This window comes from Culex pipiens, chromosome 1, assembly GCF_016801865.2.
Source record: "Culex pipiens pallens isolate TS chromosome 1, TS_CPP_V2, whole genome shotgun sequence".
In the NCBI taxonomy this organism is placed as follows: Eukaryota; Metazoa; Arthropoda; class Insecta; order Diptera; family Culicidae; genus Culex; species Culex pipiens.
This window is the reverse complement of record NC_068937.1, coordinates 114021638-114046762: the sequence shown is the minus strand read 5'-3', so window position 1 is coordinate 114046762 and position 25125 is coordinate 114021638. Positions and strand designations below refer to the sequence as shown.

The 25125-nt window shown below is 42.1% G+C and overlaps 4 protein-coding genes and 1 pseudogene across 4 annotated transcripts; 1 reads left to right on the top strand and 4 right to left on the bottom strand.

The window, feature by feature from the left end:
- Positions 1 to 9475: 9475 nt before the first annotated feature.
- Positions 9476 to 10811, bottom strand: LOC120424336 (obscurin-like protein 1). Its single transcript, XM_039588428.2, has 2 exons — positions 10387 to 10811; positions 9476 to 10308 (listed from the first exon to the last, which is right to left on the bottom strand). Exons 1-2 carry the CDS (start codon positions 10745 to 10747, stop codon positions 9971 to 9973), a joined length of 699 nt encoding a protein of 232 aa, XP_039444362.1. The 5' UTR covers positions 10748 to 10811; the 3' UTR covers positions 9476 to 9970.
- A 3206-nt stretch (positions 10812 to 14017) lies between these two features.
- LOC128092388 (uncharacterized) lies at positions 14018 to 14893 on the top strand. The gene has a single exon (XM_052706122.1). It carries the CDS (start codon positions 14084 to 14086, stop codon positions 14483 to 14485), a length of 402 nt encoding a protein of 133 aa, XP_052562082.1. The 5' UTR covers positions 14018 to 14083; the 3' UTR covers positions 14486 to 14893.
- Positions 14894 to 15127: 234 nt separating this feature from the next.
- LOC120424337 (elongation factor 1-alpha-like) lies at positions 15128 to 17100 on the bottom strand (annotated as a pseudogene).
- A 2022-nt stretch (positions 17101 to 19122) lies between these two features.
- Positions 19123 to 21273, bottom strand: LOC120424339 (probable cytochrome P450 9f2). Its single transcript, XM_039588431.2, has 3 exons — positions 20938 to 21273; positions 19392 to 20557; positions 19123 to 19330 (listed from the first exon to the last, which is right to left on the bottom strand). Exons 1-3 carry the CDS (start codon positions 21156 to 21158, stop codon positions 19167 to 19169), a joined length of 1551 nt encoding a protein of 516 aa, XP_039444365.1. The 5' UTR covers positions 21159 to 21273; the 3' UTR covers positions 19123 to 19166.
- A 328-nt stretch (positions 21274 to 21601) lies between these two features.
- LOC120424333 (uncharacterized) lies at positions 21602 to 24722 on the bottom strand. The gene is made up of 3 exons (XM_039588424.2): positions 24084 to 24722; positions 23847 to 24027; positions 21602 to 23791 (listed from the first exon to the last, which is right to left on the bottom strand). The coding sequence occupies exons 1-3, from the start codon at positions 24562 to 24564 to the stop codon at positions 21622 to 21624; spliced, it is 2832 nt and encodes a 943-aa protein (XP_039444358.1). The 5' UTR covers positions 24565 to 24722; the 3' UTR covers positions 21602 to 21621.
- Between the last annotated feature and the right edge of the window lie 403 nt (positions 24723 to 25125).

Below are 25125 nucleotides of genomic sequence, written 5' to 3'. Positions count from 1 at the left end.
CCAATTTCCCGGGGTTACAAAATTCCCGGGAAACGGGAAATTTTCAACAAATTTCCCGGGAAATCCCGGGAATTCCCGGGAAATTTGAAATTTGAGGAAAATTATTCTGATCCTGCTTCTGATCAATATTTTGCTACCAAATTGTACAGAACAGCAACTTTAATGGTCAAAATGAGTGTAAGGATCAATTAATGGCTTGACTGATTGTTTTTATCGATATTTTTTAATCATACAACTTTAAGAAAATATATAATTTTTCTAATTTTAAATTCCGGCCTTTAAATCGTACCAAATCAAAAAAATATCATGAGTATTTTTTTGTTGAGAAATATTACTTTTTAAATCAAAATGTTTGGACAGTGAGTAAAATCCATCCTCCTCAACCATAAAATTGCTCTTAAATTTTCGCAGTGAAAAATTCGAGGGCAGATGTTCAAGAGTAATATTGACAGATAAAGCTGACATAAAAAAAAAAAAACATGCAAAATGATGTTTTTCAAGGCCAATAAGACAAACTTTTAATATATAAGAATGTAATATAAGAAAAAATAAACATGAGGGTTAAATCTCTTCCGCCCTTAATTTCTCGAATACTTTTAAACAAATATTTTTCAGAACCCTCTTTGAAATTTTTTATTAAATCAATTCAATTTTTATCCAATTTGATCACGGTAAACCAAACACGTTTATAAAATCTCATATTTAATCTTAACCTAACATCTTTTTTTATTAAAAAAAATGCTATCCACAAGATGGTAGCTTTTGTTGTCCAACAAATATGCAAGATCTATCCGCAGTTCTGAATGCTTCAGAAATAAAATTTATCTTAAATACACCTTGAAATGAAATTTACAGAGCTGATTAATGCACTATGAACAGTAGATTGAATAGAATAATATCAAGTTAGGTTCTCACATTATTATTTTTTGCAAATTTTCTAAACATTGTTGCAAAAAAGTCAGGAAAATGTATACTTTCACTTGAATTTCGGGAATTCCCGGGAAATTTACAAATTTCCCGGGAAACGGGAAATATTATTTTTCGGGAAATCCCGGGAATTCCCGGGATTTTTTTTCCCGGGACGGGAAATTGGACGCTCTAGTCCCATATGCAAAAAACACGATTTTGAACCAAACGGCAACAATAACTCAAAACCGATCAAAATGCGTATCGAGGAAAATGTGAGTAAGAATACTGTGAGAAATTCCGGTGGTTAAGTCCCCCTTGCCATGGGGTTGACTAATGGACTCGCTTTGTCCATATCGGTTTGAAACATTTCGAGCTTGAAAATCCAATCCACTTGGGAGCTGAAAGTGCTTTGAATAAATTGACAGAAATGTTAAATTGACTCACGTTTGCAATGAAACGAGATTACCATAGCATTTTTTTTTTTTTTTTTTTTTTTTTTTTGAATTAAATATACTTTATTGAATTTTTCTTATAATAATTACATTTGGTTTACATAATAAGTGGTCAGCTGTGGCTCTTCAGCTTTAGTTTGCTTTTCGTGATTTAAACACTGTTCGTTTTCATAACTTTAAAAGTATATGATTTATCATTTTTGTAACACTAGGTACAATGAGGAAAAAAAAAATGTTAAGAAAACATAACCTAACCTAAAACTAACTTAAACTTACAATAAACTAAACCAATCCTTGAATCAAGGGGTATTCAGAAATTGCACATTTTTCCCTGAATTTCAAACATTTCTCTTGAATCTTCTGATCCAACATTTTTACTTCTGCTAATTCATGAACCTCACTTGATCTTGTCCAGCCAGGAATATTCAAAACCATTTTGAGTACCTTGTTTTGGACACGCTGGAGCTTCAATTTATGAGTTCTAGCGCAACACTCCCAAACAGGTACTGCATACTCAATAACGGGGTAAATTATTTGTTTGTAAACTGCTAGCTTATTTTTCAAAGAAAGCTTTGATTTTCTGTTAATTAAAGGGTACAAGCACCTGATGAGAATGCTGCACTTGTTCAATATTTTGTCTACATGCTGCCGAAACAAAAGTTTCGAGTCAAGTATGAGACCTAAGTAGACAACTTCCTTTGACCAGGGTATCGAAACATCATTCATTTTAATCAAAACATCATCCTTTGGGGCAAATCTGGCCGATTTGGAAAGAGGAAAAATGATGGTTTGAGTTTTTGCTGCATTTATACGAATTTTCCAGTCGCCAAAGTATTCGGAAAGAACGTCAAGACCCTTCTGAAGACGGCCAACTAAATATCTGGTTATTTTACCCTTATAAATAACGGCAGTGTCATCAGCAAAAAGCGACAACACACCATTACCAGGAAGAGTAGGCAAATCAGATGTAAAAATATTGTACAGAAGTGGGCCAAGAATACTTCCTTGGGGAACCCCAGCATCAATGTTGAATAATCCAGAAGCAATCCCATTCAGAAAAACCCTGAACGATCTCTCCGAAAGATAGTGCTGGATAATTTTGATAAGATACATTGGAAAACCGTACAAATACAGTTTATGTATCAAACCATCATGCCAAACATTGTCAAAAGCCTTCTCAACATCCAACAAAGCCATAGCAGATGATTTAGACTCAAGCTTGTTCTGCTTGATGATTTTAGTTACTCTCGTAAGCTGATGAGCAGTATTATGTCCCTTACGGAAGCCAAACTGCTCATTCAAAATTATATTATTATCGTTGGTAAAATCCAAAAGCCTTGAATAGATGACCTTCTCAAAGAGTTTGGACAGACTACTCAAAAGACTAATGGGACGATAACTTGTTGGCGATGTTGGATCTTTTTGAGGCTTCAAAATTGGTATGACTTTGCCCAGTTTCCAATTGGTGGGGAAGTAACCAAGTTGCAAACATTTATTGAAAATATTGGCTAGATGTTGAAAGAACTGATCACTCTGTTTTTTCAACACTAGATTAAAAATGTTATCAAAGCCAGGAGCTTTCATATTTTTCATTTGTTTTACTGCAACTTTGACTTCCTCACCAGAAACATGGGAATCTGCAGGAAATTCAAAGGTAGAGTTATTGATTGTTGAAATACTATTGGCAACTGATGTTTCTTTACGACTGGTCATGGAAGCGCCAAGATTATGAGAACTAACAAAATGAAGCCCAAGTGCATTTGCCTTTTCCTCGGATGTAATCAAGGGAGAGTCCTCAACAATAAGAGGAGGAATAGGCTTTGGTTTGTTTTTAAGAACTTTTGAAAGTTTCCAAAATGGTTTTGAATAATTCCCAAGCTGGCTTACATGTTTTGAAAATTCTTGATTTCTGATATTGTCAAGTCGGTCTTGAATGATTTTGTTCAAATTGTTCACTGAAATCTTTTTGTCATAGTCCCCAGTCCGTTGATATTGTCTCCTATAAACATTCCTAAGTCTAATCAAGTGTTTAGTATCTACGTCAATATCAGTTACCTTAAAATTAACAGGAACCTCCCGAACGTTGGCAGCCTCTGCTTGGTTGATAGCCTGCTGGATCACCTCCAGCGAACGATCAATATCAGCAGAAGTTTCAGGGTGTTGATCATAGTCGATGTTGCTGTCGACCACTTGCTGAAACTGCTGCCAGTCAACGTTGTGGTAATCTTTCCGGGTTGGTTGCCGCTGCGGAGTAACGGAAGCTCCAACCTCCACAACCACCGGATAGTGATCAGAACTCAACTCTTCAAACACCTCAGGATGAGCCACGTTCTCAGCCATATTTGTGATGAAGAAGTCGATGATTGAGTGATTACCAGACCGAGCCACCCTCGTAGGTCGATCAGGACTCACAACATTGTAGTATCCGTTTTGCAGATCGTTGTGCAGAATCACTCCGTTCCGATTCCTCCTGCTGTTGCCCCAAACTTCATGCTTCGCGTTGAGGTCACCAGCAATGATGTACTTTGCACTCCGCCGTGTCAGCTTCTGGATATCGCTCTTCAGTTTTGCTGCTGAACCATCTCTGGCATTCACCTGACGTGGGCAGTATGCAGCAATGAAGAGTACTGGGCCAACAGAAGTGGAAATTTCCACCCCAACGGCCTCGATGATGTCCAGCTTGAAGTGTGGCAGCCGGCGTGGCTTGAGATCACGATGAACAGCGACAAGCACACCTCCTCCTCCAGAAGTGGTCCTGTCAAGCTGCGTCGCGATCTTGTAGTTTTGCAGATAAACTTTTTCACCGGGCTTCAGATGAGATTCCGTGATGGCAGCTACGTCGATCTCCTTCTCGCGAAGAAAATCCACCAGCTCTAAGTTCTTCCTCCTAATGGAGCAAGCGTTCCAATTCAGTAGCTTGAGGGACCTACGATCCATACTGGATGACGAACGAGGTCAGCACTTCAATCTGCTGGGTCTTGGTTTTGCATCCACGCAGTGCAGCGGACATCTGTTGGAAAATATTGAGGAGTTCGGTTGAGGTGTAAAGATCATTACCATTTTCCTCAACTGCTGGTTCTTGGGTTGGTCTTGGCTCCTGGCTGAAGCCCGGTGGTGGCGGTCTCGGCTCCTGGCTGGAACCCGGCCGTGGATGATTCATCTCAGCTCTCTTCCTGGGATCCAACGGCAACGGTGCCAAGTTCGGGACCTGGCGTCGCGGTTGAAGAGGTGGAAAGTTTTGCTCCACCAGGGCTGGAGGAGTTCTACGACGCTGAGGCTGATTCTTCGTCGATGCTTGCTGCCGAATTTTCACGAACTCAGCTCTCTTGGGGCACTTCCGGTCGGTTGACGAGTGCTCACCGTTGCAGTTGAGGCACTTTACCAGCGAATCTTGGATGCACTGGGATGTGATGTGCGCATCGGTACCACATTTGGCGCAACGACGCTTCAGGTGGCAGTTCTTACCTCCGTGCCCGAAACCCAGGCAGTTGAAGCATTGTGTGACGTCACGGTGCACTGGTCGGTATCGCTCCCACGACACGATAATGTTGAAAACCGCTCGGATTGCCTTCAGCTCAGGAAGCGTCGTCGATCCCTTAGCCAAATGCAGCAGGTAGAGCTGGTCACGGTACTTGATGTCTTTGTTGCGTCGGCTCATTTTGTGCACGGCCAACACATCCAGTTTCAAAACTTTTAGCTCGGCAGCTAATTCCTCCACTGGCATGTCGTACAGACCTCTGACGACGATTTTGTACGGCTTATCCATGGCGACATCATGGGTAAAGTACTCCGCCTCGTTTTCGGTCAAGTAATCCTTGACCAGTTGATAGTGCTGCCTGGATTGCACCAGCACCTTAAATCCGTCCTGACACAGACGAATGTTGGCTTGGACTTTCCCAGACTTGATGAGTCCAACCAGCCCCGCTCGAAAGTCGATCGTTGCTGCTGATTGCCGTACATAAAAAGGAGGCAGTTTCTCCTTTCGCTGTTTCACTTCATTCTCCTTTGCTTCCGCTACCTGGTCCTCGTCAGGCAGTCCAGCGAACTTGTTGTTCTTCAATAGCTGCTCCTCGTGCGATGAAGAGTTCTCCTCCTCCTCCTCATCCATGGGTACAGTACCGTCGCTCTTTTTCGTCTTTTTGCTGTTCGATGTCACTTCCAAAAGCACCTTCCTCTTGGAAATCCCCGGTTTTTGACCATCAGTTGAGGCCTCAACCTTCCTTTTGGAAATTCCCACTTTTTTGCCTGCTTGAGCCGCAGGTAGGGCGATATGGCCGGCGTTTTGCGCCGGGACGCGACGAGTCATGTTGAATCAGACAACCTTCTCCAACGAATGCTCGATGAACAATCAGATTACCATAGCATTTTTCTCAAGTCGATCAAAATTAACAATTTTGCTGACAGCGCTAACTCAAATAAATTATTCATCCCACACCACCCCTTCAAACAAACAATTTTGAAACAAACTATCCAACTAGCCTTGTGGCAGCCAATAAATTAATCCAACCGGCACACTTCACATCATCTCACCTTCCTGGAGTGCGGGCGAGCAAGGGATTGAATCAATTCAGAAAAAAAAAAACAATTCAATTTCCCACCCTGGTTTATGACAAGCACCATGCACCCTGACATTGTTGGTTTTGTCGGGGTGCGATCGCTTTCAGATCAGGTCACGTAAAGTGGGGTGGAGGTGATGATTTTAATTAAATTTTACACCGAAATAAATCACGCTACTCCCGTTCCCGCGGAATACAAAATTAACGCCCGGCGATGATTGGCGTTTGGCGAATGGGATTGATCGGGGTAAAAGTGCCAGTTGTTGCACGAGGTATCAAAAAGCTGGGCAAGAGCGTGGACTCGAAGTAGTGTTGAAGGCATAGTTTTTTTTAAATTACAGTAATTGATCTTCCATATTTTTTAAATACTGAGCAGTTCTCTAAGAAATCGATCTTTTTATTGAATTTTAATTTTTATATTTTTAAATCGGGCTGAAACTTTATTGGCGCCTTCCGTATGCCCAAAGAAGCCATTTTTCATCATGAGCTGTCCATATAATTTGTCATACAAATGAAAAAAAAAATGAAAAAGGTACAACAAATATGAGATCATTGTTTGAGGTTAAAGCAAATCTGTTATCAAAAAACTAACAAAATTTTGATTTTTCAACATTGAAAATCAGACCATTGGCATCCAAGTTATCTTTTAAAAAAAAACGTAAATCTGGATACACTGAGAAAATCTAATTTTTAATTTTTAGTGGGAGGGAGTGGGTGTTTAGCGATTGTCATTAAGCAATTCTCTACGAAATCGGATTTTTTTTAAGATTTTTAATATTTGTATTTTTAAATCCAGCTGAAACTTTGGTGGTGCTTTCGGTATGCCCAAAGAAGCCATTTTGCATCATTAGTTTGTCCATTTAATTTTCTATACAAAGTTGGCAGCTGTCCAAACAAAAATGATATATGAAAATTCAATAATCTGTATCTTTTGAAGGAATTTTTTGATCGATTTGGTGTCTTCGGCAAAGTTGTAGATGGATAAAAACTACACTGAAAAAAATGACACACGGTTAAAAAAAATTGGTGATTTTAAATTTAACTTTTTGTTACTAAAACTTGATTTGCAAAAAAACACTATTTTTATTTTTTTTATATGTTTTATGGGACATAAAATGCCAACTTTTCAGAAATTTCCAGTTTGTGCAAAAAATCTTTGACCGAGTTATGAATTTTCAAGTCAACACTAAATTTTTCAAAAAATCGAAATATTGGCCGCAAAAAATTTTCAACTTCATTTTTAGATGTAAAATCAAATTTGCAATCAAAAAGAACTTCAGTGAAATTTTCATAAAGTGCACCGTTTTCAAGATATAGCCATATTTAGAATTTTTTAAAAATAGTCGCAGTTTTCCATTTTTTTTTAATTAGTGCACACGTTTGCCCACTTTTAAAAAAAATATTTTTTAAAAGCTTAGAAAATTCTCTATATTTTGCTTTTTAACTTTGTTGATACGACCTATAATTGCTTAGATATTGCCATGCAAAGGTTTAAAAAGCAGGAAAATTGATGTTTTCTAAGTCCCACCCAAACAACCCACCATTTTCTAACGTCGAACTTCATTCATAACTCGGTCAAAGATTTTTTGCACAACCTGGAAATTTCTGAAAAGTTGGCATTTTACCCAAGTAGCACACTTTGTTCGCCAAAAGATTTCCGAACTTGTTGTTGAACTCATTTACTATGTTTTCCCAACGTCCCTGAGAACTCTTGAATGCTGGAAAAAGCGCACGTTTTTCTGTTGTTGAACATCTCTTAACCTGTTAGAAATGTGCGTGGCTTAATTAAGTTTTACCAGCGCACGTCCTACTTGCATAGAGATCGTTTGTTGAACATGTCATAAGAACTCTTGACTATAAGATTCTGAACCGGGTTTGATAACGTCGTTAGAATCGTTTAACAACATTCTGTCTTTAATATTCAGGAGGGAGTTAGGCAAACGTTTTTATAACTGTTCAAGAACATATCGTGGCAGACAAGAATGTTAAACAGGCTTTTCATAATATACGATCAAGGTGTTCGCTCAAAAGTTTTTTTTTCTTAATTTAATCCAATCCATTATTTGTGAGTGATGTCGCTTTACGATACTTTAACTACTAGTTTTTTTGTAATTTATCAGTCTGGACAGGGATACGCCATTTATGAATGATAATAATATGAATGAATGATGAATAATAAAAAAATATCAACCATAAAAAATCATTCAACTTCCTAATTATGCCTTTGGGGATTTTTTTTAATTATGTTTGAGTGAGTGAGTGATTTAAGTCAGAATAAACTTCAAAATGAACTATTCGTAATCTGTTGCTAGATTTGGCATTTGTGTTACACAACCATGTTGAACAATGGTTTTTTGATCAAAATGAGAACAATGGACCAAATTTTATGACACTTGTTCAATAATTAACGTATAAAAACACTTGTGCAGCAATTAATCAACAAAAAAATAAAAAGCGATGTTTAGCTTGTTACTTGGGTATGTCCCCTAAAACATATCAAAAAATTAAAAAAATAAAAATAGTGTTTTTTACAAATCAAGTTTTAGTGACAAAAAGTGAAATTAAAAATCACCAATCTCTTTTTTACTGTGTATCATTTTTTTCAGTGTAGTCCATATCCATTCCTACAACTTTGCCGAAGACACCAAATCGATCAAACAATTCCTTCAAAAGATACAGATTTTTGAATTTCCACATATCGTTTTTGTATGGACGGCTGCCAAATTTGTATGGAAAATTATATGGACAAACTAATAATGCAAAATGGCTTCTTTGGGCATACCGAAGGCACCAAAAAAGTTTCGGCCGGATTAAAAAATACAAAAATTAAAATTCCAAAAAAAAGATCGATTTCGTAGAGAACTGCTCTATTTTGTCATCCTGGACCGGTTTCCAGGTTCTCCTGTGGCAAATCTAAAACCATATTTGCCAAACACGCGAAATCACTCATGTGTCATGTAAACATTATGATTTTAATAAAGAAAGTTTTACTGAAGTGAACTTTTTATCCTTAGGACCAGTTCCCTGGCTCTACAGGAACTATTTTTGAAAAATACGGTACAAAAACGAAGCTTTTTGATGCATAATAATCGATGATTTGCACGAAACCATGTCTCGGAAATTTCTTGGGCCATTTTCCCACAATAAATTATACATCAGTTCAGTTTTGGAGTTTTTTTGTGAAGGTTCAATAAACCAAATTTTTAGTTTTGATTTTTGGGTGCATTTTAATACCCCTGACGCAAGGCGGTTTCAAAAACAACCAAAAAGCAAAAACTGAATTTGGTTTATTAGACCTTTTCAACAAAAAACTCCAGAGTCTTTGTTTTAATGATAAAAAAAAAACTTGTCCAGTAGTGTACTCTGGAATTTCATTTATTTTCAAAACATTTTTAAATTAATCTAAAAACACTAATAACGATTATACTCTCAGGAAGTATCATTTTCATTGATATTTTTGAAGAATTGTTCACTATATTACCAACTTTATTCTACTTTTCTTAGCATCGTAATTGAAGGTGAAAACCGCTTTTTATTGTTTATATTCAAAACTAAGATTTGAAAAAAAAAGTTTGATCGAGGCACTTTAGGAAATTATACAATTTTGTAAAAAAAAGTGTACTTGTTAGGCTAAGTTGAAGCCTTAATTTTGAAGCTGATAAATCGCAGATAAGTAGTTAATAACTAAAAATTTACAAGTGGGTGTGATACCACTCAAAAAAATCAAACACTACATTGAAATTTGTTTAAATGCTTTATCATTTTATATTGTTTAAAAGTTTTTTGAAATAAGTTGAAATGACAATCAAACATGAATTCGATCCAACTGGTTGGGGCCGAATGTACTTAAATTATTGTGGAGATCTCAGTCGTATTATCAAAAATATGTTGATTCCTCACAATTATTTACTAATCAATGTCATATTTTTTTTAGAAAAAAGCCACCTGAATGGGTAAAACAAAGTGTTACAGCTTTTTGGGTTTGTTCGTAATTTATTATTCTCTAGAAAATCTTCAAAATTGGCTTGACAACTTTAAACCTTAACATGCACTTCAAAACCCAAACCCTGCCAAACCTCCATAGTTGTTATCCTGTACAACGAACGACCTCATGGCCATCGCCGCTCCGTGCCGGTTCGAGGCCCGGCACACGTACTTCTTGAACGAATCCGATGGCTGTGCGCTGGAAACGATCAACCGATGGTTGATCCCACCATCATCCTCAATGCGTATTCTGCCTCCAGAGGACGTCAACGGCAGACCGTTCTCGGTCCAAACGACCGCCGGTCGGGGCTGTCCTTGGACAATGCACAGCAGCGTGGCGGCTCCACCGGCAGGGACGTGCGTCGGCCCTTGCAGATCCACCGTCGGACTTTGGCCGGCAACGCCACCTGCAAGATTCATACCATATTGGTGGGTGTCTTTGCTAAAGTGAACGAGTCCAGACATGAACCAGAGAGTACCCTTACCCGCCAACCCATCCGAAACAACGGCAAACGACCGCACGGCCATAGCTCCGCCATTCTCGTTCCGGGCGTGGCACTCAAACTTCCGGTGACTGTCCGTATGCTGAACGTTGGAAATCACCAGCAAGTGGAACTCGCCGTGATCTTCGAAGGCGATTCGATCGGTGGCCAGCAGGGGTTGTCCATTCTCCTTCCACGTGGTCACCGGCCGGGGGACGCCTTGGACGTTGCAGCGGATCTTCACGACACTACCCGGCGATACGAAGGGGTCCGCCTCGAGCTGGACCGTTGGACGCTGCTGGGAGAGGCAACTTGGGATGGCTGCGAGCAGGCAGATTACTAGAAGGTTAAGGAAGGACTGCATTGTCGATTTTATAGTTCTGGTCGCTGCTACGGACGTAACGCTACTGAGCTTAGAGATTGAGTCAGAGTTCGGAACGGTGAACAGCTACGTCAGCGAGAGTTCAACAATCGACACTTTCCCACGATCGTTGATAGTGAAGCGGAGGTTGATCTTCGATATGCTAAGCATGCGGATCTGGTTTAAATTCTATTGAGTCATTAACCGATTAATGAAGTCTGAATAACTCGAAATCTTCTAAAACTTTAAGTTGTGCAATTTGCTTCAAATTTACCCCTGCTAAAAATCACGCTAAAGTATGATGAATGAACAATGGGATTTGTGCACTCTCCACGCGAGGAGATTCGCTAAACTAAGCTGGGAATGATGGTCAAGCGGCGGCCGCAGACAAGCTGGAACCGCCATCCATCAGAACCAGTAGTGGAACCTGGTGGTGTTTCGGTGTGCCGAATCAAATATCAGAAACAGCATTTGTAGGGGAAATTGATTGATTAAAGGTACTTCTTCAATATTTGTATGATGTTGTCCAGAAAATTCAAGTGACTTAGGTCTCTTTCTAGAAATTTGATAAATAAAATAATTGTCAGCTACTAATTAACCCCAACTCACCATAACTTCACCTGCATTTGATAGTGCGGCTATTCAAAAATCCTGTGCAGGAAAAGTGAAGAGCAGCACTCTAGCGGTGGCCAGTCAGCCTTGAAATGCAATTTAATTTTGGATCGATTGGGTGCGAAATGAATCGTAATTGAACTTTGATGGAAAATTAGTTGTTGTAGGAAGATATGTTTGAACGCTGGAAGGGTTGGAACATTGGCTGGAGAAATTACCCTTCATTGCATGGTAATCGTACAGTAATAAAGCAGATACGTACTTGTTGCTGTATCGAAAATGGTTTTACTATTTTTCGTTCATTTCACACAATAAAAATACAAAAAAGACTGCTCAAGAAAAGGGAACGAGATTTTTTTTGATAATTACACAAAAATACTAATGCCAAAGATTATTTACCGTGCAAAAATATGCACTGCCTTTGAGAGCCATCTGGTGGTTACTAATCTAATCGATCTAACCCTAACGCAGCCAACCTTTTGGCAGCATCCTGGAGAATGACGGGGTGATTACTTCCAACATTCTTCTTTTTTAAACGGCCAGGCCAACTGCCTAAAGTTTACCGCGAAGATGATTCGTTGAAATGGAGATCCCCGCATACGTTCCTGTTTGTTTATGCAAATTAGTTGTTTGAGAACCTTCCACAGCAATGCTGCTATGGCTGAGAAATCACAGCTTTCTCCACAGGGGGTGCATATTCCTTTATTCCTTTTTACCACGTAGGAGAAATCAGGGAAAATATACCCATTTTAAGCCCAATGAGCAGTCGTGTTTGAATGATGCTTGGTAATTATGGAGTGTTCCTTGAAATTTACTAAAACCATGTACACCAACCAGAAGAGCAACTTTTTGTGAACATTTCTGTTTAGTTTGATTTTTATCAAAAGTTATTCTAATCCATATGCAAACATTTCAAAAAGAAAATTCCAATCCAATCTGACGAGAATGCACTTGGCTCCGCTTATTTTTCTATCGGCTTAGTAATTTTTTGCTGGTAAGTTTATGGCCTAATATGAATAATCAAGATATTGTCAACCGCATTTGGTAGCGCATGATTGGCATAATTTATTGATGCGACGGCGATGCTGAAAAATAACCTCTGAAATAAGCAAAAATCCCGAAGACAAGACTCTAAGATATAAACTGACAGCACAAAAAAGAAAAGTTGCAACACAGGTTTGTGGGGGCCAAAGGAATTCTTCAGAAAGAAGATACCGATAGTAGCATGGCACACAGTTACATTGTAAGATTATCACCTCATGAAGGATGTAGCTACCCCATGGATCAACAGGGCCAACTGCTCCGTGGTAACCAAACAAAAAAGTCGAGATGTACGCGACACTCACGAGGAAAGGGATATCGCATTGTATAGAAACATGCCGGTCAGCAAGAGATATCACAAACTTTGCGGTTGGAAATGGCTTTAGAATAAAACCACAAACGTTTTTCAGGCAATTTCAACGTTGCATTACCGTTATCCTGTGGAAGCAAGGGGTAGGACAGTGAGTGATTTTGAGAAAATTTGAATAGAATTGAGTAACATTGAGCCACGCACGTTTTTCAGAATTTCTCAATCTTCACCTTGATATTCACAAACGACGTAACAACTTTGACATTGACATTTCAACACTAAAAAAATACAAAAACAGCGGGAGCGTAATTTTTTCCAAGACACACAAATTTGACGGAATAAACTCCTGGTCCTCGGCGTCGATTCCGTGCCATGAGGTAGGGGAAATCTACCCATTTTAATCCTAATAAGCGGTCGTGTATGAATGATGCTGGATAATCTAGAGTCTCCCTTGAATTTTACTAAAACCAAGTACACCAACGAGTAGAGCAAGTTTTTGTGAACATTTCTGTTTATTTTCACTTTCACTAAAAGTTATTCTATTTCTTTACCAAGCATTTAACAAAAAAAAATTCCAAGGGTATTCTAATCGAGGCGAATGCATTGGGCCACGCCCATTTTTCTAATATCGGCTTAGTTCTTTTTTCTTCCAACACTCTGTCGAGTGTTGCCATTTGCGCTGACAGTTCAAACGAACACTCACGAAAAGTGGCATTTATAGGGAAAGTTTCCTGGCATCGCTGGCTGTGCTGCTGGTGGTGTTGACGGCCAGCCTTTGTTCTTTTTTGCCTTCGTCTCTCGCTCGGTTTTCTTCAGCCTTCGATTTTAATGCAAAGTGAAAATTGAAACGTCAAACGACTTGGCGCGTTTGTTTTTTTTTTATGGCGCTTGCTAATTTATTACATTTTTCGGGATTATTCTTCAAGTGAGTGCCTTACTAATGATCAAAAGAACATGTTGCCGGTAGTTGGAAGCAATTTCATATCTTAAGCGCCGTGAAAAAGTAAGCGAAAGTGAAAAGTTAATTTTGGCGATATTCATTAAGCGTTTGAGGGATTCTCGTGTGTGTCAGTGTGTGTGCCAACAAAATGATGAGAAGTGGTCTCGCAAAATACAAATTATGATCAAAAGTGCATTAAATGTGATCTTTTTGGCCAGTAAGTGGCATACATTTGCGTGCTTACTCGAGGCGGTGCTGTTGCTGGTAAGTTTATAGCCCAAATAGTATTTTTGGAGCTTTAATCGAGCATCAAACTCTCCATATGACGAAGATAGGTTTTTGATTGGAAAGGGTAGATTTCCCCTAGGTTGTTTCGGGAGAAGGGCAACCTTCAAAGAACTGAATTGAATAAAATTGGTTTTATTTTCAGATTGCAATGGCAAATACTGGAAGAGATTCATCCAACCCTTTTCCGAAACCGTCTAAAAAGCCCGCGGGCAACCGGCCGAAAAGAAGAAGAAGTAGCCAGCTGCTGCTTCCGGCTCGGGTGAGAAGAAACTGGCCGCCACTGAGAGGAAGTCAGTTTAAGGTGACGTCCGTCAAGGCCAAGAACACTGCGGCCGCCGCCAAGAAGCCAGCCCGAAAAAGACCGCTTCCAGAAAGAGTGCCGCCGGTGCTGATGGATTCGACTAGGGACAATACACAAATGTTGATCAATGCCGTTTGTGAACTCCTAACGGAGCGGGACGAGGAAGCCGTTGGCGCAAATATGCATGTCCGGAGACAGTTCTACCCCGTGCCCGGAGCCCCTGCGCCGAAGCCGCTCACATTTTTTTAAAAAATCGGTAAAGCAAAGGGTATCAAGTAGCGAGCCCGTGTCAAAGGTACGACAAAGTGTTGGACAAATCGGCTACCAGCGGTTCAAGGCCGAAAAGGAGAAGGTTGTGGTGGTAGAGGTGCCTCAGAATGCGGGTAAGCCAAGAACGAAATCGCCCGGATGCGGAACATTGCCCAAGTGAAAACGATCCAAACTCTGCGAACGGGCTTTCCCGGACCGGATGCCGTTTCAACCAGAGAGCTGATAAATGCTGCCAAGGCGTCGACGTCGTCGGTCGGAGATTTCTAGAAGAAGCTGACCAACGAAAAGCAGGTCCGCGGAATCGGCGTGAAGCGAAAGCGCGCAAGGTTAGCAAGGTGCTGAAAAAGAAGCCGCCGGTGACACTGGGGCTGCTGTCCACAAGAAGAAGAGAACTTCCGGAGCAACGTAGGCTGCCGCAAAGAAGGTCGTCGCCACCGTGGGTGAGAAGAAGGCCATCGAGGTCAAGGTGCAGAAGTGTACCGCTAAGATTCGTGTCGTCACTCTGCCAAGGGTCTAGGTATGATTTTGGAGCAAAATAAATAAGTAAACAAAAAAAACACACAAAAAACGCATTATTCGCTTAGTCTCTGGTAAAAATAAGAAAAAATCGGAGCGACTGCTTCAGATGTCTCCATCCTTCTTCTTGGTCTCGCTGAATTCGCAAGTATTGTGAGCGATGTGGCAATCCAGCACTGGGGTGTATCCGTTGGAGATCTGACCGGGATGGTTCAGCACGATGACCTGGGCGGTGAGTTCACAGTTCCACGACGCAGTTCCTTGACGGACACGTTCTTCGTGCATTTCGACGGACTTGACTTCAGCGGTCAGGTTGGCCGGGACGAAGACGATGGCGATACCGGGCTTGTTCACACCGTTTCCCGCTCCCGGGGGCAGATGCAGGGGCTTGTCGGTGGGGCACTTGCTGTCAGCCTTGCCCTCTTACGCTTGATGGCCCATGCTTGAAACAAGTACATCTTGGTGGACGGTTCCAGCATGTTATCTCCGTGCCATCCGGAGATGGGCACGATAGCGACGACGGCTGGGTTGTAGCCGATCTTTTAGACTTCCTTCTTGATTCCCCAAAACGGGCCTCGTACAACGGGGGCTTGGCTCGACGATCAGCTGTTTGATACCGAGAGTGAAGGCGACAAGGAATTCTCTCGAGAGTGTCCGTTTTTGGAGAAATTTTTGAAATAATACCAGTCTCAAATTCACCGGTACCGGCGGCGACGATCAACACTACACAATCCGTAACAGGCGGAATAGTTTGTTCCGGGTTTCGTTGACTCACTGAACTTTAACATCAGCATCGTGGCGTGAAAATGGTGAAAACATTTCTAATTTATTTGTAAACACGCTCTTCTGTCAAAAGCTGGTTATTTCACAGATTCCGTAACCCGGTGAAAAAAGAATCATGAGGAAGATTGAGTAACTTTGAGCCACATTGAGTAATTTTGTAAAATTGAGTCACTCAGTAACTCTGTGTCCTACCCCTTGTGTGGAAGTTACGCTTTCTGAGGATGGAACCAGAATTATGCAGAAAATTGTATGACTCCTGAGCTAATTAAACATCGGACTCTAGACAACAAAGTGAAGTTGTCGCCAGAAAAATGTGCACTAGCAAATACTGCATACGTCCAACTAGCAACTCCCTTGATCTCAAACGCAACGCCTTATGTGCCTTTTCACATGGTCAACGGCAATAAGTTCAAAAATTTCCAAGATTTCAAGCGATGTTCGCATTTAAGTTAAAGTCAAAGTAAGCATTACATGCACGTTGTTGAACGGCGTATAGTTCAGAAGTTCATGCATTCTAGTTACATGAAGTTTACATCCGTGTTCGGGAAGCCACTTTTATGCATTCTAGGTTCTACCTTTCCGTTGGTTTTAAGGAAGCTCTTATTTTGCTGGCAAATTCCACGCAAATTTGAAAACCTTTAGATATTTTGAATTGTTCAAATAGTATCACTATTTTTCCAATGTTGAACGTTTATTAGAAAATTTCTGGATAATTTAGAATGGATTGGTACTATTTCGTTTCATCTGATGAAAGATATAAGCGTTTGAAATTTAACATAAATATCTGCACAATTCCTTCACAAAATAAGAAATTTCGGGTAATAAAGACAGAGGGGTTAATTTGAGCATCTTTTTACTGATAAGAAGTGAAAGTGGCATTGTGTGTAAATTGGTCAGTGTAAGTCCAGCTAAAAAAGCTGGAATAGGTCAAATAGGGGAAATTCTCGTATGTTTGGCAGGTTAAGAATTCGCTCCTAACTCCATCCAATTTGTTGATTTTCACTATTGAAACAACTAATTTTGCAAAACTTTTGATAGAAACTTGCTTGCTCACTTCTTATTGAGCTATTTATCACTGGATTTTAGTTGAAAACGCTTTTATTTAGCTTTAATTGAATATCAAAGTTCTGACTTGCCAACATTAGAGGCACGCTGGAATTAGATGCTATTCCCCTAGTTTTGGTTAAATAGTGTAATATTTCATTTCATTGAGGTTAGAGAAATAAAACTATCATGTATGTTAAAAAAAACTCTGAAAATAAAATTTACTCACCCAAAATGTGTTTACTCTTCATATCGTCAGATGTGTGCTATTTTGTGACATAGACCATTTTGGTCGAAAATGAGTTAATGATGACGTTTTGTTATACTTAACAAACACTACAAGGTGCTTTAACCCGATTTTGGAAACTCGCTTTCGTTTCCCGGATATCGCAATACACACTTGTGACATAGACCAATTTATCATCAAAATGATCGTGCACACTTGTGAAACGTCATACATGTTGTTGGAAAATGTGGAAAATTTGTCTCGTTTCCGAAATTTTTTTGTTGATACACATTTTCTAAAGGTAATGCAACCTTTTGTTTAAAAAAATCTACTGATTAAGTCGATTTAACCATTGATTTGAACTTATTTTAGTTTGTATGGGAATTCTGTGCACACTTGTGACACGTAGTACAATTTTACTTTTGAAACACAGTTGTGACACGTGCTTTTCAGATTTTTGTTTACATTATTTACTGTATCTTTTAACTGGTGTAACCAAATTAGTTGAAACTTGGAGCGTTTGTTAAGCGATAGTATACGAACCGATTGCTTCAAAAAGTTTGGCTCTATCATTCATAATTTTGAAATTATTTACCAACAAACTTTAAAAATCGATTTCCTCGAAAAGTACTAAATGGTCGTTGTCACAAGATAGAACACAACTGACGATATGTCTAAAATACCTAATAAAAGGTGTCCAATTTACCCGATAAGCTAAGCTTAATTTACCCCGTAGGTTTTATCGAAATTTACCGAAATGATTGGCATTTTTGCATGTACAATCATCCCACATATTCGGAACGGTTTCCAGATCGGCCAATGTTCAAAAAATCATAGCAAATCGATAATTGAACTTAATGACTCGTTTTTACCTTAATTTGAAAGCTTTTCTTGTGATCTTTCGAATGCTGTATCGAACATCTACAAATTTTAACTTTTATATGAAGTTTTTGAAGAATTACTTTGACCCTTGAAATCCACAAATTCGGAACACTTTTTTCTTACGAATGTAAACAAACTTTGGATCTCTCCAGGAGTACATATTTATTATCAAATAATGACTTCACACACTAAAACCAATGAAACTTAGGCTTAGTGATGTTTTATACATGGTTTGATAACTTTTTTTGTGAAAATATCAGTTAAATTCAGGTGTTTTACAATTGTGGGAGGCACAATAACATCCCACAATTATGAAATAGGCCATTTGGAGGCAGTGTTTTGCAGCTCTGTATATGACTGTATATTCGACAATATTCTCTACACAGCAAAGAAAGTAGTAATCCAGCTGCATGTAAAAGGCCCGGGTGTAAAATAAATGTTGCATTATTTTATGAAATTCTATGTAATATTACATCCTGAAATGTGTAGCTCATCAGTATGGGAAACATACTTGACCGAAATGTCAAGCTCATATATGCGATTATCCTTTCCATTCTTCATCGGTCTGTTGGCCGAGCGGGCTAAGGCGCCAGCCCTTAGTGTGGGTGCTGGGTTTGAATCCCATCGGTTGCAACTTTTTTTTGTGTTAACAAAAATTGTACATGCAGTGTGTAATATTAAGTGTCTTTTTTGACGAGGGTGATGTGCATGCTTTTGCTTGCGATTTTACCATCGGATTTTTTGCTGTGTAGTGCCATTCAAATTCTTATACACTCAACCCCCGGTGGTTAGTCACTTTTTCGTTTGACACTTTTTTAGTTGGTACCCCGTTGGTTGATCAAAGTCAAACTAAAAAGTGACGAACTGTCACTTTTTACACGGCGCTCACGCACACTATCAAAACAAACGTTTGGTAGTGTGTGTGAACTCCGTGTAAAAGGGGTGTCAAACTAAAACGTGACTCCGTTCGTTTGACAACAGTTGGTGTCAAACCATCGGGGTTTGAGTGTAACTTGCCTTTGTAGCCTGTGGCAGAGAAATTTTCTTAGTGTGTCAAATAACCCTCTAACTCCTCTAAGGGTGCATCGTGTATCAAGACCAACTTGCAACGTTACACGAGAATTAAGCCTGGCAACCGAAAAATGTGATTTTTTTTAAATCAAAGACAAATCGAACCTTTATTGTAATATCCTACGAATAATGAACACACTACCGTTGCTGGATCTGCAGCCAAAATCCTCCCTCCGGTTCCATCCCGTTCGATACCTTGGACAGCTGGATCGGTTGCACCAGCTTCGAGCCGGGACTGAGCTCGAAGTTGCGGATCAAATCCACCAGAGTTATTTTGGCCACCAGCAAGGCGAAGCGGTTTCCTGCATAACAGAGTGTAGGTTGTAACGCCATATGATATTCTAAAAGCCAAATCTCACTTACCGATACAACTCCTCGGTCCAACGCCAAACGGCATGTAAGTAAACGGCCGAATCGTCTGCTTATTTCCTTCGGCAAACCTCTCCGGATCGAACCGCTCCGGCTCGGGGAAGTTCCGCTCGTCCCGGTGCAGCGCCCAGACCGATACCCACACGGAATCACCCTTGCGGAAGTTCAACCGCAACCCGTCCTGGTTAAGTTGATAGTCCTTGGAACATTCTCGATCGCTGGACGGGAAGGCGGGCCATTTTCGTAGTGTTTCACTGACCACCATGTCCAGGTAGGTCATTTGACTGATCGTTTCGTACGTGAGAGGGCCTTGTTCGAGAGTTTGTTCAATCTCTGCTAGTAGTTTGTTCTGAACGTCTTGGTTTGCGGCCAGTTCTAGGGTTGCGAACGATAACAGGTTGACCAACCCTTCAAAGCCGGTTCCGAAAAAGGAAACACACTGCGCTACCAACTCTTCATCCGACCATTTTCGCTTGGAAAAATCCTTCATCTGCAGATAACCAGGATCATCGTCCTTTTCCGGCTTCAGTTCACCTTTGTTCACCCGATTCAGCAGCTGAATCACATCCGGACGGTTGACGTTCGTCTTTTCCCGTTCGCTAATCGTGTTCCTCAAAAGGTTCAAAAAGTACGTCGATTGCTCGGCATCCATCAGCTGAACCCCCATCCGAGTCATCAATTTAGGGAACAAATAAAAGCACATCGTCTTGAGCGTCTGCACCGGGCTGTTACCGTAAACCAGCGAACTCCCAACCTGGCAGAACCTGTCCGACTCGTCCCGAAACGTGTTCAAGTCCAGCCCGAAAGCACACCCAGAGATCACGTTGAACACGTGTTTCAGCGTAACGCCCTTGAACTCCAGCTCCGGATCCACCGAGCCCTTCAAATGGTCCACCAAATCCAGCGAGTTGGTCTGGATCAACGACGCCATCAGTGCCACGTTGCGGCTGGCAAACACCGGACTCAGCGTCGCCCGCATTTGGTGCCACTTGTCGCCCTTGAGCAGGTGCAGCTGGTTGCCCAGGATGCGGTCCTTGGACTCGTCCAGGAAGTAACCATGGTTGGCGAAGTGGTCGAACTGCTGGACCCAAAGGCGTCGGATCAGCTCCGGGTCACGGATGTAGAACACCGGACTGAGGTAGTTGTAGAAGCCGAATATTCTGGGAAAAGTTCAATAAAATATTATTTGTACTACAGAGAAACCTCTTTTTGCGCGATGCGTAACGTTTTTCTAATTTTCAATCTTTAAAAAGAGAATTGTAGGTTTTGTTCAGATCTAAAAAGCTTGCAAAAATATTGTATGGTTTAAGAAAAATCGCCACCACGTAAAAAAAGGTTTCTCTGTATACATTTAGCGTGTAACGGTGCTCCGGTCTTTGATTTGAAATTAAATTGATGAGCAAATTTTGGAATATGAAACACTGAAGTTTTGGGCACACTGAATGCAAAGGCCTTCAATGTTTGGCAAATTTGAAAAATTAATCTTAGAAGAAGGCGCCAGATTTTTAAGATTTTATTTAACAAGTTAAATTACACTCACCTCTCCCCGTCAAACTTCCGGTAAAAGTCCTGCACATGTTCCAGCGGGGACACCTTCCCACTCAGCACCGCGTTCAGATTGCCGTACAAAAAGTGTGGCTTCTCGTGCGGCACGCCCCGTGCCGTGAAGAACCGGCGATGCCTCGTCAGCAGCTTGAACGTGAAAAAGCTCACAATCGTGACCACGGTGAACGCAAACCAGTACAGGTCCTCCACGTTCATAGTGACACAATTTTGCGTGTCTCCAGATTTCAGAAAATTACACAACTTTCGTCGGGTTTTGACGATATTCCAGCAAACAGTGAAAAGTAGGGTGTCACGCGAGCAGCTGACTACAAATTCGAGGGCACGTTCCGAGATAAAATGAGAATTCTCTCTATTTTTGTCGTCGAACGTCAGCCCATGCATGACTTCCTCAAAGTGGGGCTTTAGCTTTACACGCAAACACGTGATTCTTGGTGTTTCTCAACGGGAGAGAAGAGTAAGCGACGCCGTTGCCAGGTAACCGATGCCGGTTGCTCACATGATGCAAACGCTTAGGAGAGATGGAGAGAGCGTCGCTCTCAGTGAGAGAACAGTGAAGTGTTTGAATAGGGTTCTTAAATTGTAAATGAATTTCGGAAGAAAAAAGCATTCATTTTTAACAGATTTTCTTTATTAACCCCTAATCACTCAACCCTAATCACTACTCCTTTGCCGTCTTTGGAAACCAATGAGAGAAAACCCGGTGAAACTCCGTGGACATTCCCTTGATAAAGTTCGTCACCGATCGGAGCATCACAACGCCAGGCCTTCCCTTGTCATCAACCGTTTCGACATCATCGTACCGCGTCCTCTTCAGCGTGGTCAGCGGTTCCGTCGGAACCATGTTCTCCTGCGACTCGCCGGAAGCTCGCTGCTGGCGGAGGATGTTCGACCGCTCCCGGGACTCCCACGACTGCGAGTGATGCAACAGAACGTTCCGTTTACGCCTCTCCAGCTGCTGCAGCTGCTGGTCCGCTTCGGTTGTCGTTTCCAGCTCCTCTCGCGCAGTGTTTTCCACTTCGGAATCCCCACAACAGTTGAACGATTCCAGCAGCATGTCGAACATCTCGGCAAACTTTTGCTGCAGCTGTGTGTTGTTCATGAAGAACGCCTCGATGCGATCGAGCTCTCCTGAAGCGTTGTCGATCGAGCGCTTCCTTCGGGTCAGTTCTTCGACGTGAGCATGCTCTTCCGACTCTTCGTCACCCATCATCGAGAGATTAAGCTCCGGATGATCCGTGAAGAGATCCACCTCATCCTCCACCAGCTCCACACTATCCAGAATCGGCTCAACCTCGGCCTTTACCACAGAGGTCTGTTTTTTAGGCGAATCCGTTTGCGGTTCGTGGTAGAAGCTTTCCGGGTCGATGATATCCGGTTCAGGTGCAGGTGTGGTCGATCCTTCTTCCCGAACTGATACCGGACCACCCTCTTTTACCTTGATGTTCCTAACCTCAATCAGCTCGCGGTCAATTTTTAGTTTTTTCGATGCAGCTCCTTCGAGTGGCAGGTATCGATCGGAATTCATCGACGCCGATGCTTCCAGCTCGGCAGAGAGCCGCTTCCTTGGTGCTCTCGAGTCCTTGAACATCAACATCTCCGGTACGACAAACCGCAAGTCCTTCTGGGAAGGTGTCCTCGGTGCCGATGTTTTCCTCTTGCGAGACTTTTTCGGTCGTTCCTGCTTTACCGGAGCTTCCTCGATCGACAGGAAGCTCTCATCTTCGGGTCCTTTCGAGATCAGCAGGTGGACGTCACCCTGCGGGAAGCTCGACCGGTTGTTTTCTTCTTCGCGACTGTTTCCAAACATAGGTGGATGATCGACGGCTTCCGCGGCGAATGATCGCTTCGTCTTTCGGCTGGTGAAGAGTGCTCCCAGTCGGTTCAGGTTCTTCCTGCGCAGTTGACGCTTGCCACGTTCCCGAAGGGGACGCTTCTGCTTGTGCAGATTCCGTCGCTCGGTCCGTTTCTCCTTCTGCCGCACGACACGCTGCTGGCGACGGTAGTTCTTGGTTTGTCGAGTGCGTCTGGATTTCAACAGGTTGTCCTCTAAAACGTCAGCAAGCTCATCGCCAACCGAGCGCTTTCTCCGGCTGAGCTGAGTAACATCTTGCTGTGATCGTTCGGCGATAAGTTCCTGAAGAAGTCGATGGACAGAGCTCTCGTGGTCCGCTTTGACGAGTCCCGCGCGCAGATCTTGGTAGTCGTCGTAGCAGTCCCGAGCGTTGTAGCTCGGGATGACCCAGAAGCCGACGGAGAATGCTGGCATGGTGAGGTGGAGTCCCTTGAGTAGGGGATGAATTTTAGCAAACGGTTGAAGTGGTTTTCTGAAGTCGTGTGTCTGATCGTTAAGCAGGATTTGTCCGTTACGAACGGTTGCGATGAAGTGGTGAACTTCCACTGAATGCTGCATGCTGGTGAGCTTGATCTCCAACTCGACATCTTCCGGGCGATGGTTGATCGCAAGCAAAGTTAGTGATCCGTTACCATTGGAGCTGCAATACGCATGCAGCTGAACGTTTTCTGGGGTGTTCTGGGTGGCATCGAACACCTTTGTTCCCACGGATGCCCGATGTAACAGGGCGACAAGGTAGTTGAAGCTGTACGACTGGATCTCCTGACGTGATAGAGATTTGAAGATCGCGCTGAATCCGTTGCGAGCGCCGTCTCCCAAAAGGGTAGCATAGCGTAGACCTTCCAGCAGGCACATTTGATCGCAACCGACAGTTGACCGTCTTTCTGGAAGCTTGACATCCAACCAAACTGGAAGACTTGACGATTCGCGCTGCACTACAAACTGCTGCAGTCGAGAAGTCCCTTCGATCGGTTCACTGTTGGAAGAATTTGAGTTACAACAAAGTTTTCAGGTGTAATCGATCAACTTACTAGCTAACAGCAATCGCGTTGGCGATGTCATCTACGTGGTAGTTGAAGTAGCGAGCTTGCTCCACTCCAGCGTATGCAGGATTTACGTCGCAAGCGACGATCCCTCTGAAGTTTAGTGCCTTCACAATCGCTTTGAACGCTCGAAGATCTTCAACGTACTGCACCGCATCGGTTATGTTCCCTAGAAAACATGGTCGTGAACTCTCTCAAATCTTTCAACCAACTCAAACTACTCACCACTTCCCAGCTGCCACAGACAGTTTCGAATGCCCAGTTTGTTCGCTACCGTCAACATCCGAAGCGCGGACTTGGGTTTCCAACCACCGTTAACCTCGTAGTCGATCACGAAGATCGGCAACACGCCTGCCTGCTTGACCCACTCGTTGAACGCTCGCCAACCCTTTGGAGTTATCTGCACCAGCGTCGGATCATCCGCACCACCAACCCCATCAATCTGCAGCTCCAGCTGGCTCGAGTCACAGTACACCTTCATGTACATCGGTCCCAAACTGCGGGTCATCTGGAAACTCTGCTCATTCACCGGATTGATCGAATCGGCAAACACTGCTTTCGGCTCCGCCAAAAACGACACAAACTCCTTGTCGATGTAGTTCACCACATTTTTCGTGTTGATCGTAACTTCAAATACGGTTGCTTCGCTACTAGAGACACGTAAAACGGTCACCAGCACCGACACCAACACCATTCCCAACCACATCTTGATTCGTGTCCTGTTCAGCTCAACTGTCGCCAACAACTGACCGCTGGAGGGTTCCCCGAGCCACCCGAGTAACCTTTTCAACGCCCCGCTGAACTGAACTCAGCCCTAGCCGATGTTGTCGTTCTGGCCACGGTCACCGCAGTGAACTGCGCGCGTTGGACGAAGGACGCGAATCAGCAAAACTGAACTGCAGAGTTTTGCTGAGTTTGCTGAAAACGTACCAAAGACCTGCGACGGGCTTTGGTTGAGAAAGTTCTGGCCTGTGTTGTGGGGCGATGGAATTTCGTCATGCGTGAGTTTTAAAGGGACAAGTTGGAGCATCAGCTTTGAAGACAAGGTGAGTGCGATGTTATGTCACCGGAGTTGGTGCGGGTTTAAGGACGTTGGAAGATTAGCTTAGACTGAAGTTGTATGACATGTTTTAGAGACAGTTCTTTGGAGATTGGCAGATTTTAATCCATTTCAATTGGAAAATTTGTTCAGATATAATATTTACACCACAATCCATTTGTATTATTCAAGTTTTGGTAATGAAATGCTAAAGTTTCCATGTTTTGG